The sequence below is a fragment of the Petaurus breviceps genome, unplaced genomic scaffold (assembly GCF_028583685.1).
Source record: "Petaurus breviceps papuanus isolate PSGF00001 unplaced genomic scaffold, PetGlider_PUasm1.0 37, whole genome shotgun sequence".
Classification (NCBI taxonomy): domain Eukaryota; kingdom Metazoa; phylum Chordata; class Mammalia; order Diprotodontia; family Petauridae; genus Petaurus; species Petaurus breviceps.
In genome coordinates this window covers 99340745-99354643 of record NW_027186296.1, presented here as the reverse complement: position 1 = coordinate 99354643, position 13899 = coordinate 99340745, and the positions used below count along the sequence as shown (strand labels likewise).

The 13899-nt window shown below is 40.1% G+C and overlaps 1 protein-coding gene and 1 long non-coding RNA gene across 5 annotated transcripts in view; one reads left to right on the top strand and one right to left on the bottom strand.

Moving 5' to 3' along the window:
- LOC138169563 (uncharacterized) overlaps positions 1-13899 on the top strand; it is a 153978-nt gene that overhangs the window by 17916 nt on the left and 122163 nt on the right. The gene's annotated exons all lie outside the window — the stretch shown is intronic.
- Positions 804-2513, bottom strand: LOC138169562 (tubulin alpha-1B chain-like). 3 transcript variants are annotated; one of them, XM_069099106.1, is made up of 2 exons: positions 1512-2513; positions 804-1403 (listed from the first exon to the last, which is right to left on the bottom strand). In XM_069099106.1, the coding sequence occupies exons 1-2, from the start codon at positions 2415-2417 to the stop codon at positions 1062-1064; spliced, it is 1248 nt and encodes a 415-aa protein (XP_068955207.1). In that variant the 5' UTR covers positions 2418-2513; the 3' UTR covers positions 804-1061. The 3 variants fall into 3 exon arrangements, with proteins under 3 accessions (XP_068955207.1, XP_068955208.1, XP_068955206.1); XM_069099107.1 differs by having other exon boundaries at positions 804-1343; positions 1515-2513; XM_069099105.1 differs by having other exon boundaries at positions 804-2513.

Below are 13899 nucleotides of genomic sequence, written 5' to 3'. Positions count from 1 at the left end.
TATAAAAGTTGATAGTTACACTGGATATTGAGAGATTAAAAAGCTTTCTGTTGTCCATGGTAGGACTTGAGGCCTGGTCATCCTGATCCAAGGGCTGACTCCTACCCACTGTACCATTCTACCTCTATCTCTATCTCTGTCTTTCTCTCTGTCTTTCTCTCTCTCTCTTTCCCTGTCTCCATCTCTTTCTCTATCTTTGTCCCTGTTCATATATATATATCTGTATATATAAAATTTTTTTTTTGTCAGACCTATGATTTCATTGGTATGAGAAAACTCCGACAAGGAAAATCCTTCAATATGAGGAAATTGACATTTGCTCTAATTTGTAATGGGAACTGAATTTGGGAGTACATTTTATTACTTCAAAAGACAGCTTGCTATAGAGGATAGATAGCAAGCTATGGAGACAGGAACACCTGGATTTAAATCCTTCTTCATATATATTGGCCATGTGGTCCTGGGCAAACCCAACCTGTCATTTCCAGCAACAGGGACATTTTTCAGTACCAATTTCATAGTTGGATAGTTCTAATTGTAAGAAAACACTTCCTAATACTGAGTCCAAATCTACCTCCCTATAACTTTCAATTATTTGGATAGATTACATCTATCTATCTATACTTGTCTATCTATCCATATCTATCTATCTATCTATCTATCTATCTACTATCTATCATCTACCTATCTATCATTATCTATCTATCATTATCTCTATTTCTAGCTATTTATTTTTCTCTCTGTCTTACTCTCTGTCTCTCTTTCTGTCTTTCTCTTTCTCTCTCCCTCTCCCCCCATCCCAGTTTGTTTTTTTTTTTCCTTAAAGCCTTTAATTTCATAGACATGATGGAAATATTTTTACAGAGACACATGGAAAACTTAGACATGATCACAGTTTTTATAGTGTAGACAAACTAATCAGATAGCTAGCTTCATATCAAAGCTGCCTTCATACCAACACTGTACCTTCTCAACAGTTGCCTAGGTAACAGGTAAGCTAAGTATGTTTAAGCTTATGAGTTTTGGATGTGACATGCTGCAGAGCTGTATGGAAGGGGTAACTAATACTCTTCTCCTTCCTCTTCACCCTCTCCTTCAACAGAATCCACACTAACCTCCTCATAATCTTTCTTCAGGGCAGCCATATCCTCCCGTGCCTCAGAGAACTCTCCTTTCTCCATGCCCTCCCCCACATACCAATGCACAAAGGCATGCTTGACATACATCAGATTAAATTTGTGGTCCAAGTGAGCCCAGGCCTCAGCAATGGCTGTAGTGTTGCTCAACATGCACACAGCCTGCTGTACCTTGGCCAGGTCACCACCAGGAACCACAGTGGGAGGCTGGTAATTGATGCCAACCTTGAAGCCAGTTGGGCACCAATCCACAAACTGGATGCTACACTTTGTCTTAATGGTGGCAATAGCAGCATTGACATCTTTGGGAACCATGTCACCACAGTAGAGCAGGCAGCAAGCCATGTATTTACCGTGGCGAGGGTCACATTTCACCACCTGGTTGGCAGGCTCAAAGCAAGCATTGGTGATCTCTGCTACAGAAAGTTGCTCATGGTAGACTTTCTCAGTAGAGATGACTGGGGGATATGTGGCCAGAGGGAAATGGATACAGGGATAGGGCACCAAGTTGGTCTGGAATTCTGTCAGATCAACATTCAGGGTACCATAAAATTGGAGAGAGGCAGTGATAGAGGACACAATTTGGCTAATAAGGTGATTCAGATTAGTGTAGGTTGGGCGTTCAATGTCAAGGTTTCTGCAACAGATATCATAGATGGCTTCATTGTCAACCATGAAGGCACAATCAGAGTGCTCCAGGGTGGTGTGAGTGGTCAAAATGGAGTTGTAGGGCTCCACTACAGCTGTGGAAACCTGAGGGGCTGGGCAAATGGAGAACTCCAGCTTGGACTTCTTGCCATAATCGACAGACAGATGTTCCATCATCAGAGAGGTGAAACCTGAGCCACTCCCACCACCAAAGCTGTGGAAAACCAAGAAGCCTTGAAGACCTGTGCACTGATCAGCCAGCTTCCGAATCCTGTCTAGAACCAAGTCGATGATTTCCTTGCCAACAGTGTAGTGCCCACGGGCATAATTATTGGCAGCATCTTCCTTCCCAGTGATCAGTTGTTCAGGATGGAAGAGTTGGCGGTAGGTTCCAGTACGAACTTCATCAATGACAGTTGGTTCCAGATCTACAAACACTGCTCTGGGGACATGTTTGCCAGCTCCTGTTTCACTGAAGAAGGTGTTGAAGGAGTCGTCTCCTCCCCCAATGGTCTTGTCACTTGGCATCTGCCCATCAGGCTGAATACCATGTTCCAGGCAGTACAGCTCCCAGAAGGTATTGCCAATCTGGACACCAGCTTGGCCAACGTGGATAGAGATACACTTATGCATGATGGTTAGTGGGTTAAGCAGCGACTAAGATGGCAGGAGCAGGGATACCCAGGTTCTCGTTACAATCCCCGACAAGCTAAGAGTCGAGGTAACACACTCCCCTTCCCAGTTTTTTAACCTTTCAGTTTCTTGACAATTCCCTAAGATTATAAATTGCAGAGTAGGTGCTGATTTGCATTAAGAGAGTTTCTTAATTTGGGGGTTCCTTATACCAATGCAATAATAAATCTAGTCCCTAACTCCCATGTATGCATAGCTTCATTAGTAGTCACTTAAGCCTACTGTAATTTGAATGGGAGGCTTTGTTTCAGAATCAATAGAGAACTACATTTTATGTATTGTCATCAGTTTCTGATATAAGCACCTTATCATGGTCATACAGTGTAGATCCAGATAAAACCCATTATCCAGTTTTGTTGACTTTCCGTTCATGGCATTTGTATTAATAGAGCTCTTTATATTCTCCCCAGAAGAGGATTTTTTTCCCAGTCATTAATTTGAGCACTTCTAAATAAACGGTTTTCCTAGAGACTGACAGGGGTGTTTGAGTTGGACAGTGAAACTGGAGCCCTTTACTTAGCTGGGTTCACACTTGTAAAGCTGGAAGAAGGAAGATACCACCCTACTGCTGGGGGAGTTAACAGTTTAAACAGCTAAAGCAAATAGTATCTTTAAAGTTCATGATGTCCAGATGACAGGCTTAACATCAACCTGTGAGAAGGTTCCAAAAACTTGATGTGCCATCAAAAATGTTTATTTTTTAAAAATCAGGTTTTCCCTTACTTAGCAGGTAATTGTTTATCTGATATGGCCTCTGTGATCAGATTAGGGGCAGCTTTGTGGTGTAGTTGATAATGCACAGGGCCCAATGTCCAGAAAGCCTGAGTTCAAACCCAGCTCAGACACTTAATAACTGTGTGACCCTGGGCAAGTCACTTAACCCCTGTTTGCCTCAGTTTCCTCATCTATAAAATGGGATAATAATGGACCTACCTCTCAAGACTGTTATAAGGATCAAATGAGATGAAATCTGGAAAGCATTTAGCACAATGCCTGGCACATTGTAAGCACTAAACGTTAGCAGCTATTAATTATTATTGTTGTTATTATTACTGTCAGATATGGGATGTGATATAGAAATAGACCTGAGACAAGACTGGAAAAAAAGTGTAGAAAGTAAAATACTTGAGCTATAATCTTATTTTTTGCTTTTGATTTATGTTCTTTGCATACCTGGTCTAGTTTAATTCTCCCGGGGTGGTAATGGGAGACACTGTTGTCTCAATATTTGTGGCTATTTCAAATATACACTCTCCTATCAACTACAAACAGATGCATTCAGAATTTTTTTTCTGGACAAGATTGTAGTATAATTGCTAAGCCAGATAAATGTCTTTTGAATTCAGCTACTGCTTTAGTCTTGTGTAACAACATTTAATACCGTTTTTATAAGAGGCCACTGTTAAATCTAACATAATGCCACCAGGTGCTTGAGAGAAGAATTTTTCAGTGTTGGACCAGTGGAAGTATGAAAGGAAAGGGAAAAGCGAAGGAAACAAAAAAGCATTTATTAAAGTGTCTACTGTGTTAGGTGCTGTGCTAAGCACTTTACAAATATTATCTTGTTTGATCAATATATATAATTGATAGTAATCTGCCTGCATCGCAAATAGGTTATTCCAAAATAAAATGAAATAGAAATATAATTTATAACTCAGATTAGAAAAAGAGCTCTTTGGGTACTCCATTTCCTAGGAAATTTATTCAACTTTTAAGCACCCAAGGAAAATCCTGAAGGATTGACACGTATATTTCTTTTGGATTTTATTTTATTTTTTCTAAGTGTGATTCATGTTAAAGAGAACTTGCAAAGGGAATTTTTCAAAGAATTTTGAAAAATTTGCAAAGAGAATTTGCAAAGAAAATTGCAAAAATTTTTTAAGGAAGAGCAGACAAAGTTTTGGGGGTTGACCTCAAGGTTAAAAGGGGTCTATAGATTTCAATGAATCAATCAATCCTCCAGGATTTGTTAAGAACCTACTGTATGACAGGAACTGTGCTAGCATGGTATCAAAAACAAAAATAAAGTAGTTTCTGCCCTTAAGGGGCTTACATTCTAATTCATTAAATGATTACATTTAATCTTTTTTGTTGTTGTTCAGTCATGTTTCAGTGTGACTCTTTGGGACCCCATTTTGGGATTTTCTTGGCAAAGATCCTCTGGCTCATTTTACAGATGAGGGACTGAGGCAAACAGGGTTGAGTGACTTGCCCAGGGTCATATAGCTAGTGTGTGTTTAATATTTTAGTCCTGTGTTTGTTTTGTGTGCTTCTCATAAATAAATTAAAATTTGCAAATCAACTCCTCCCCTTGTCCCCAACTCCCAAGTGGAAATACTACTAAATATCTAGTGAAATAGAGAAAAATATCTTGAGAGCATTGATAAGATGAAATGAGGTAGGTAGATTTAACTATATAAGTATATTTCATTTTCTGTCCTGGGTCCTTGTGTGTTTTTATCTGATAAAGAGAAAGCACCAATCAAGGTTAACTTTGGGAACATCAGAATTTGCATTATGTTTATATCTCTGCAGAAATAGCAAAAGTCTCATGGCTTCTATGAAAATACTCAAGCAAACAAGACATAGAAATACGGGTTAGGCATTATTTTATTCAACAAATGCAAAATACTCATCTGAGTCCCTAAAGAATTAAGACAACTTGCCTTCCCTCTCCAGTGAGTTTCCACTCACCCAGGGTGAGTGGAATAATAATCTGGAAAAGTGGAATAATAATAATAATAATTAATAATAAATATAATCCTTCATATTTCTAATATTACCTTGGGGTTGAAATCCTATGTTTTCTTCACTGAATCCTCCCTCCTCCTACCCCCTCACTGCTATCCCGAACACTCCACAAAGCACTTGAGGTTGCTGGTAGAGGCCATCTAGTTCATCTTTATATTATAGACTAGGAAATTCAGGTCTAGCAAGGTTAATTGACTTATCCACCATCATACATGTATAGTAAGTGATAGAAGTAGAATTTGAATTGCATGGTCGGTAACCTTCCTTCCCTTGAGAAGGTCTGTATTCTCTAGTATCATATTTTGTTGTTGATTAGTTTATTAGTCATGTCTGACTCCTTATAACCCCTTTTAGGGTTTTCTTGGCAAAGATACTGGAGTGGTTTGCCATTTTTTTCTTCAGTCCATTTTACAGATGAGGAAACTGAGGCAAACAGAGTTAAGTGACTTGCCCAGGGTCACACATCTAGTAAGTGTCTGAGACTGGATTTGAACTCAGGTCCTCCTGACTCCAGGGCTGGTGGACTGCGCCACCTAGCCACCCTTTTCTCCATGCTCTTTCAAAGACCACTGGCAGTGGTGCAGCAATTGTATACCTGCCATGTCCTTAGACTATGGCTCATCTGGACCTGATAATGCAACTGCATCAAGGCAATGGAGTATTTTTTTTTTTTACTGTGTCCCTATTTTTCTTTCTTGGGGACCTAACTTCCCAGAGTTAGGTCCAAAGGCAGCAAAGTGATACCATGGTTATGCAGGCCTCAAGACAGGAACAACAATGTTGAAATCCAACCTCATTTACTAGCTGTGTGACCCTAGGTAAGTCACTTAACCATTCTTGGCCTCGGTTTGCTCAACTGTAAAGTGATAATAATAGTATGGGAATCAAAAGTGTGTGTGTGTGTGATTCACAAACTTCCTAGGGTCACTGTGAGCTAAAGAGATAAAATTGTAAAGTGCTTAGCACAGTGCCTGGAATATATAATAGGTGCTTAATAATACTTGTTCCCTTCCTATTAGTCATTTTTGTTCTGTCTTTTCTAGTCCAAAGATAATTCTCCTTGACAAAGAAAAAATAGAATCAAACTAAGAGTGTAATAGCTTTGTCTTCTCTCTATCAGAGTCATTAGCTGGTGCTCTGCTATGTCTGGTAGTGTTCTGGTAGCTTCTGGCTTGTCCCAGGATCACTGTGGGGCTCCACTTTCACCTGCATCCACTGTCATCTCTCAGGTAATTCATAAGATTCCCTACACAAGGCCACAACAACAATGGCAGAATGAAAGCCTCATCCATATTAGCCTTGTTAACAAGGCATTGACCCTGACTAAAAGCTCATTTTGTCAACTAAGATGAATCTCCTATTTGCATTCCAGTCTAACATCTGGCAAATAGCCATTTGCACAGAAGTCTGCTGTAAGGGTTTTAGCCAAGGGAGCTACCAAAAAAGAAGACAAAAGACTGGAATTTGCTCTGAGCCTCTCTGGAGGGGAAGGGGAATTCTGTGTTCTCCCAACCTGTTTACTGTGTTTGTCAGTCTGATGTAACACCTATGTATGTACAAAGTGCAAGACAGAGAGGAGAAAGTGAAAGAAATTCAGGGATGCACTTCTGGTCTAAGTCATCATGGAGAATGAAGTATTCCCTAAAAGAACAGAAGGGTTTCAGGAGGGAACAGAAGACTAAAAGGGAAGTAAAGAGGTAGAAGGGAATTCTTAACCACGTCAGAAAGCTTGGGGGGTAAGAATATAGGAAGTAGGGAGATCAGTAAAATTCATGTCTGTATAATGGGTGAGAGGTTCTTTGGAAAGCAGAGCTTGGCTATCTTTGGGAGGAAGCAGCTTCTTGACTTCCAAGAATTATTGTTGTTGTTCAGTCATGTCTGACTCTTTGTGACCTCATTTAGGATTATCTTGGCAAAATTACTGATGTGGTTTTCCATTTCCTTCTCAGGCTCATTTTATAGATGATGAACAGAGGCAAACAGGGTTAAATGACTTGTCCAGGGTCACACAGCCAGATTTGAACTCAGGAAGGTGAGTCTTCCTGACTTCAGGCCTCATACTCTATCCGCTGGGTCACCCAGCTGCAAGAAATGATATTGTGGTTCTAAAGCTGAGCTGATTCAACAAGGGTCAGAGGAAGACAAGGGGAGTAGTAGTGGTGGGTTACTCCCTGCTGAGGGGGAACTAAAGTATCTATTCCTATTTGTTGACTTGACATCAGCAATAGAGAAGGACCCTGTTTTTCTAATGTATAGATTGAGGATGTGGTAGAAATCACCCCAAAGTGATCAAACCTGGCAACTACTGGTATTCACTTATGGTGATTAGCATGAGGGCACATGATATGGGCCCAGAAATTAAGAAAGAAAAAAAAAAAACAACACCACACCTGAGCATGTAATGGGTGGAGGTGGGAACCAGGTGATATTTTCATTGCTATTAGTGGTTGAAAGAGTGAATGCAGAAGAGAAATTCAGACATGGAAAGTGAATATTTGGCAAACAAGATAAAGGGATAATAGCTACAGAACTGAGAGAGACTTCAGAGGTCAACCTGTTATATAGATGAAGAAACTAAGGTCCAGAGAGGTTTTATTTTTTTTTAAAGCAATTGGGGTTAAGTAACTTGCTCAAGGTTACAGGGCCAAGTGTTTCTGGGTGGGTACTAAGTGATTGAGCCTGGATTTGATCCCCAGGTCATCTTGACACTGGAGCCGGTGCTCTTACTCTCTGTGCTACCTGGCTGCCCCTTCCAGAGAGGTTTTGGTGACAGATCTAGGGCCATACATAATTAAGTGGCAAAGTCAGGATTTGAACCCCTGCCCTCTAACCCCAAAGTCATCACTCTTTGCACTGTATCATAATGCCTCTTACCTTAATGTCTAAGAATGAGTTTGGTATTGCTGTACCACAACTTGAAATATAGGAATAATGGACTTTCTTGGCAAAGGACTGCACTTAATAAGGTCCACTAAAAACATATTTTCCTGCAGTCTTCTGAATCTCATCAAGAGAGTTTTAAACTGAAGAGGGGGACCATGGGTATAGGATGTAGCATATAATTTCAGATTTTTATATTTAATTTATTTTTAAAATAATTATATTTATTTTATTTTTATTTATTTTAAGGAATGGTTCTTTGGGAGCAGTTGAAGGGAGGAATATAATGGGGAATATAGATGAGATGAAAGCAAAATAGATCTGACAAGCTGAGTGCTACACAGGGAATCAGTAACAACAGAGGAACAATATTAGACTAAGAAGAGAGGACCAGTAATTCATGAAAGAAAATAGCCAAGGAGAGAACCAACAGGAAAACTCATCTCTTCAAATATCTCTTTGTCTGTCTGTCTGTCTGTCTATCTGTCTGTCTGTCTATCTATCTATCTATCTATCTATCTATCTATCTATCTATCTATCTATCTATCTATCTATCATCTATCTATCCATCTACTCATCTCTCCATGTATCTATCTATCTGCCTATCCATCCATCCATCTATCCATCCACCCACCCATCCACCTATCCACCTATCCACCTGTCTGTCTGTCTATCTATCTATCTATGCATTATTTGAGCAGGGTAGGGATTCCTTTTTAAAACAATATTTTATTGTTTTCCAATTACATACAAAAACAATTTTAACCTTTGTTTTTTTTTTTTTTACAAATTTGATATGCTAGAGATTCTAAAACAAAGCAACCAATTTGACCACATAGGTATCTCTGAGTCTTGGTGGAATGGAATGCCTTCTTGGAAGCCTGAAATCTGGAAAATCATATAGAGTAGCATTAAGAATGATCAATTACAAGGTAACTTCTCAAACTTTCTCATTTGTGACATCATGTATGTGAGATTGGGTTTTCAGCAGATGCTGTGATAAAAAGCACATAACAAGCAAAAATTGATGTGGAACAGGAAATGAAGATGGTGGTGTTTTATCTGATTCCATGGTTTGAGAAGCTGTTCAGTGCTCGACAGGCAAACATGTCCCTTTGGTAACTACTCATATTTATGTAAGAGTGGAATGGAAAAAAAATCTTTCAATTTATGTGCATTATTGTTTCAGATTGCTAAGCCATTAGGCCATAAATGCTTATTAAGTTTTAATAACTAACTGCTTAATAAACAGAACTGTTAGGTATTTTCTTGACTAAAGAACACCATGAAAAAAATATTGAAGACACTAAGGACACCATGAACCAAGAAAGTTTGGGAAGCTTTGGGCTAGATGATACCTGAAATCTCTACTAATCCTCATTCTGTGATCTCATTATCCTGCTACAGACCATCTAGCTAGAAGGCAGAATTAGTTTAAGATCATAGGAGAAAGATCTCCAATTTGAACTTTCTTGTATATTTGCAAGCATTCACATTCTGCCGGCACCAAAGCAACTGATAAATTTGTGACTTGCCTTAGGAATCATTTCATCCCTCAAATGGAAGAAGAAATGATGAGAGGAAATCATATTCTGCAGTGATTCTGACTGAGAAAGAAGCACTGGTTGGTAAAGAAAAAAACATTAGGAATCTTGGGGGCAAATGACCAATTACTCCATGATAGAGTTCCTGCGACAAAGGAGAGGGAAAGCAGTGCATAGAAGGTCATATACTTTAGCTTTGAAGCTAGCAGATTTCAAAGAATTTAGAAAAGAGATGGGTAGAAATCCTTTGGCCCAAAACACATTAGCCCCAGAGATAGTGGAATCACTCAAGAATGAAATTAAAAATTCAAATGGAAGTTGATAAGCTGGAGAAGAGCCAGAGGATATCAACTAGAACATCCAGAATGGTGAAGGGCCTCAAATTTATGCCCTGTGAAGATTGGTTGAAGTAACTCAAGATGTTTAGCCTGGAGAGGGGAAGATTTAGGGGGAAATGATAACTTTTCAAATATTTGAAAGAGGAATTGTGAAAAGGATTACTCTGTGGCAAAACTAGAAACTGGATGTAACATGTAGAGAACTTCCTATTTGAGCTTAATTTTTTTTTTAAAGCAATTGGGGTTAAGTAACTTGCTCAAGGTTACACGGCTAGTTATTTCTGGGTGTGGTGCTAAGTATCTGAGCCCAGATTTGATCCAGGTCACCCCAACACTGGAGCCAGTGCTCTTACTGCCGAGCCACCTGGCTGCCCCTAAGCAATCGGGGTTAAGTAACTTGCTCAAGGTTACACGGCCAGTTATTTCTGGGTGTGGTGCTAAGTATCTGAGCCTGGATTCAATGCCAGGTTATCCCAACTCTGGGGCTGGAGCTCTTACTATGCTACCTGGCTGCTCCTGGGCTTAAATTTATGTGAGGGAAAACTTTTTTTGGGGTAGGGGGAAGGGCCAATCAAGATTAAGTGACTTGTCCAGGGTCACACAGTTAGTAAGCGTTTGAGGTCAGATTTGAACCCAGGTCCTCCTGACTCCAGGGCTGGCACTCCATCCATTGCACCATCTAGCTGCCCCTAAGGGAAAACTTCTAAACAGTTAAAGTTGAGACACCTTTAGAGGCAGTGGTCACACTCTGTGGGAAGTCTTCAGCTAAGAGGCTGATTGACCACTTACTATGTATGCCAGAGTGAGATCCTTTTTCCTGTTGAGGGTTGTTTTAGAAGTCCAGTGGAATCCCGTCCAACCTGGGGATTTTGTGATTCCATTATTCTATTCTTGCTTATCTGTCCCTTTGTCAGAAATGTCAGAAAGGAGATTTTTTTTGTTCAGGTGTGGGTTAGACCTGTAATTCTGCATATGAATTATACACTGAGGGAAGGTACCATAATAACAACTCACATTTAAATAGCACTTTCTTCACAAAAGCCCTTGGGAAGTAGATAGAGCAGGTATGATTACCATTATTTTATAGATGGTGCAATTGAGGGTTAGAGCAGGTAAGTGATTTTCTGATGTTCACAAAGCTAGTTAATGACAAGAAATGAGAGTACAGCTCAGGTTTTCTGGTGTCATATCTACTGTTCTTTCCACAACATCTGTAATGTAATGCCAAGGAAAGGCAACTTCCCAAGGTTCAAAATACCAGCATAGGTGCTCTCCATTTTATTCAGTGACCAACCAAGAACAGAGAAGATCAAAACATGACATCATTCAAAATACAGCATTTACTAAGTGTGATTAAATAATCTCCAAGGACTACCCCACCCCAGGACCTTCCAATCATTTAATCAATTACAAAGTCCCAGGTCTAAATACTTCTCCACCCCTAGGCTATACCTTCATTTAGTCCACCACAAAGCCCCTCTTCTCAAATGGAGATTAGTTTCCAAATATAAGTAAAGTACCTTCATTTGTCAATCACAGAGCACAAAAAGGTAAAAAGTTCCCCACCCCTGGATCTCAATTGAATCTACCCCAGAGTTACATCAAGTTTAAACACAGCACTTAATACCAAAATGGAGGTCTTTTCTTCATCTTGACAGGAGGCAAGTTCTCAACAATCTTAGTTCCTGGGGAGACAAAGCTTAGCAAGGCCACAAGATATATTGCCAGTCCCTTCATTAATTCATCCTCTGTCTGTAGAACAGTCCTAGAACCCCTGAAAACATTAGCAAAGCCCTCTCCCAGGATTTCTGTAAACATACAACAAGAAAATCCTTCTTCAGGGCTTCTGAACCAACAGAAAGGTTCCCAGACCCCTGCAACAACAGCACTGTCCTTCACCAGTGGACAGTATTCATTCTGTCTGCAGGACAGTCTCCATACCCCTGCAACAACAGCACTGTCCTTCACCAGTGGACAGTATTCATTCTGTCTGCAGGACAGTCTCCAGACCCCTGCAACAACAGCACTGTCCTTCACCAGTGGACAGTATTCACTCTCTGTCTGCAGGACAGTCTCAGGGCTTCTTAGTGAACAGCTAGGTTCCAGGACTTCTTCAACAAAAGGACTGTCTTTCACCAGTGGACAAATCTGGCAAAACAACATCAAAACAGACAGACAAAGTACCAGCAAAACAGCCATGTCTCCTCAGTCCTTGGCAGCTCAGGGGGCAGGTCTCAAAAGTCCAGGGCAATTCAAAGTGGCCACCAGCAATTCTCTTAGTCTCTCTCTCTCTCCAGGAGGTGCTGCTTCCAAAAAGGTCTTCCGCCTCTCTCTTGTCTCTCCAAATCTATGTCACCAGCTCCTCCCAGTTCAGGACTTTCTTTTCACATCAACAAGTCCATCCCACAGGTGGGATTAACAAGCTCTGGGTTTTAACACAATCAATTTGAAAACCAAGCCAATACAGGGGAATCTTTAAATGCCATTACTATCACAACATCACCCTCCTTCTACCTATCCTATGAATTCACACAGGTCTTTGTGCCTTTCTAATGGCTGTCCCTTTTGTCTAGAGTGGTCTTCCTGTCTCTGGTTTTTTCAAGACAAATTTTAAGTGTATGGTGCATCTGTATGATGCCTTTCCTGGTCCCTTACAGCTACAAGGAATACATCTCCCTAACCCCTCCATTAGAATGTATTTGCTTTTGTCTTTGACTCCTCTAGCACTTCACACATAGTAGGCACTTCGTAAATGTCTATTGATTGGTCTTCAGAATGACCTGCTGTGCTTTATGCATATTTTCTGAGCCCAGGTTAAATTCTTTAGTAGAGTAAGCCATTTAACAAAATTGAGAAATTGGTACATTCCAATACATGAACCATTTTCTTCTTTCTTTCCCTGCCCTCTCCCTATCTCCATCCCCATCCATACCTTCCAAGACATGGCCTTTCTATCCCTTAAGCTGCCTGTTGCCCTCTCTCCCATCATCAAAATGTTTAGTGTTAGAGCAGTGTTGCCCATAGTAGGTGCTCAATAGACACTTTTCAAATATTTGAATGGTAGATTTGGAGTTAGGACACCAGAGTTGAACTTCTGATTTTGTTACCACTTGTCTGGGTGGACATGGACAAGACATTTCTTTCTTTCTTTCTTTTTTTTTTTTGGAGGGGCAGTTCGGGTTAAGTGACTTGCCCAAGGTCACATGGCTAGTGTGTTAAGTGTCTGAGGCTGGATTTGAACTTAGGTCCTCCTGACTCCAGGGCTGGTGCTCTATTCACTGTGCCATCTAGCTGCCCCAAGATATTTATTTCTTAGAGCTTTGATTTCCTCACCAATAAAATGAGAGACTTGTGGTCAGATGGTTTAGAAAATTCCTTCTCCTTCCAGATTTTTGTACCGTCTATTGCCTGGAAAGGATCCATAGGCCATTTATTCCTTAGCAAGAACTTTAATCCTCTTTCCCAAGGATTTCAATTTTAAAGTCTTTTAATTTTTCTCTTATTCAAGCATCTGAGAAGAGGCTTAAGATTTTGACTATCGATGGGGCGGAAGAATTTTTCCAGTACTCCTAAAATAATACTATAGCAAGCATTTTCTACTCTACCTACATATAAGAAGTGACTCAATTCTAGGAAACTATATATTACTTGAAATCATTTCTCCTATTATAAAGAGTAAAGAATATGAGGAATTCTGGGAAACAAGGAATAATATCAATTGTGGTATTATTAATCTTTCTACTTAACATGCTTGGTTTTCCAACATGTGAAAATCTGGGTTGCTTTGACTCTTTATAGGGCAGCTCTTTGTAGGTTCCAGCAGGGATGGGAGAATGACTCTTTATCCCTAACCAGGATCTGCCAGTGGAGGGCATTTTTCCCTTACTGATTTTGGGCAGTTATGTTTGC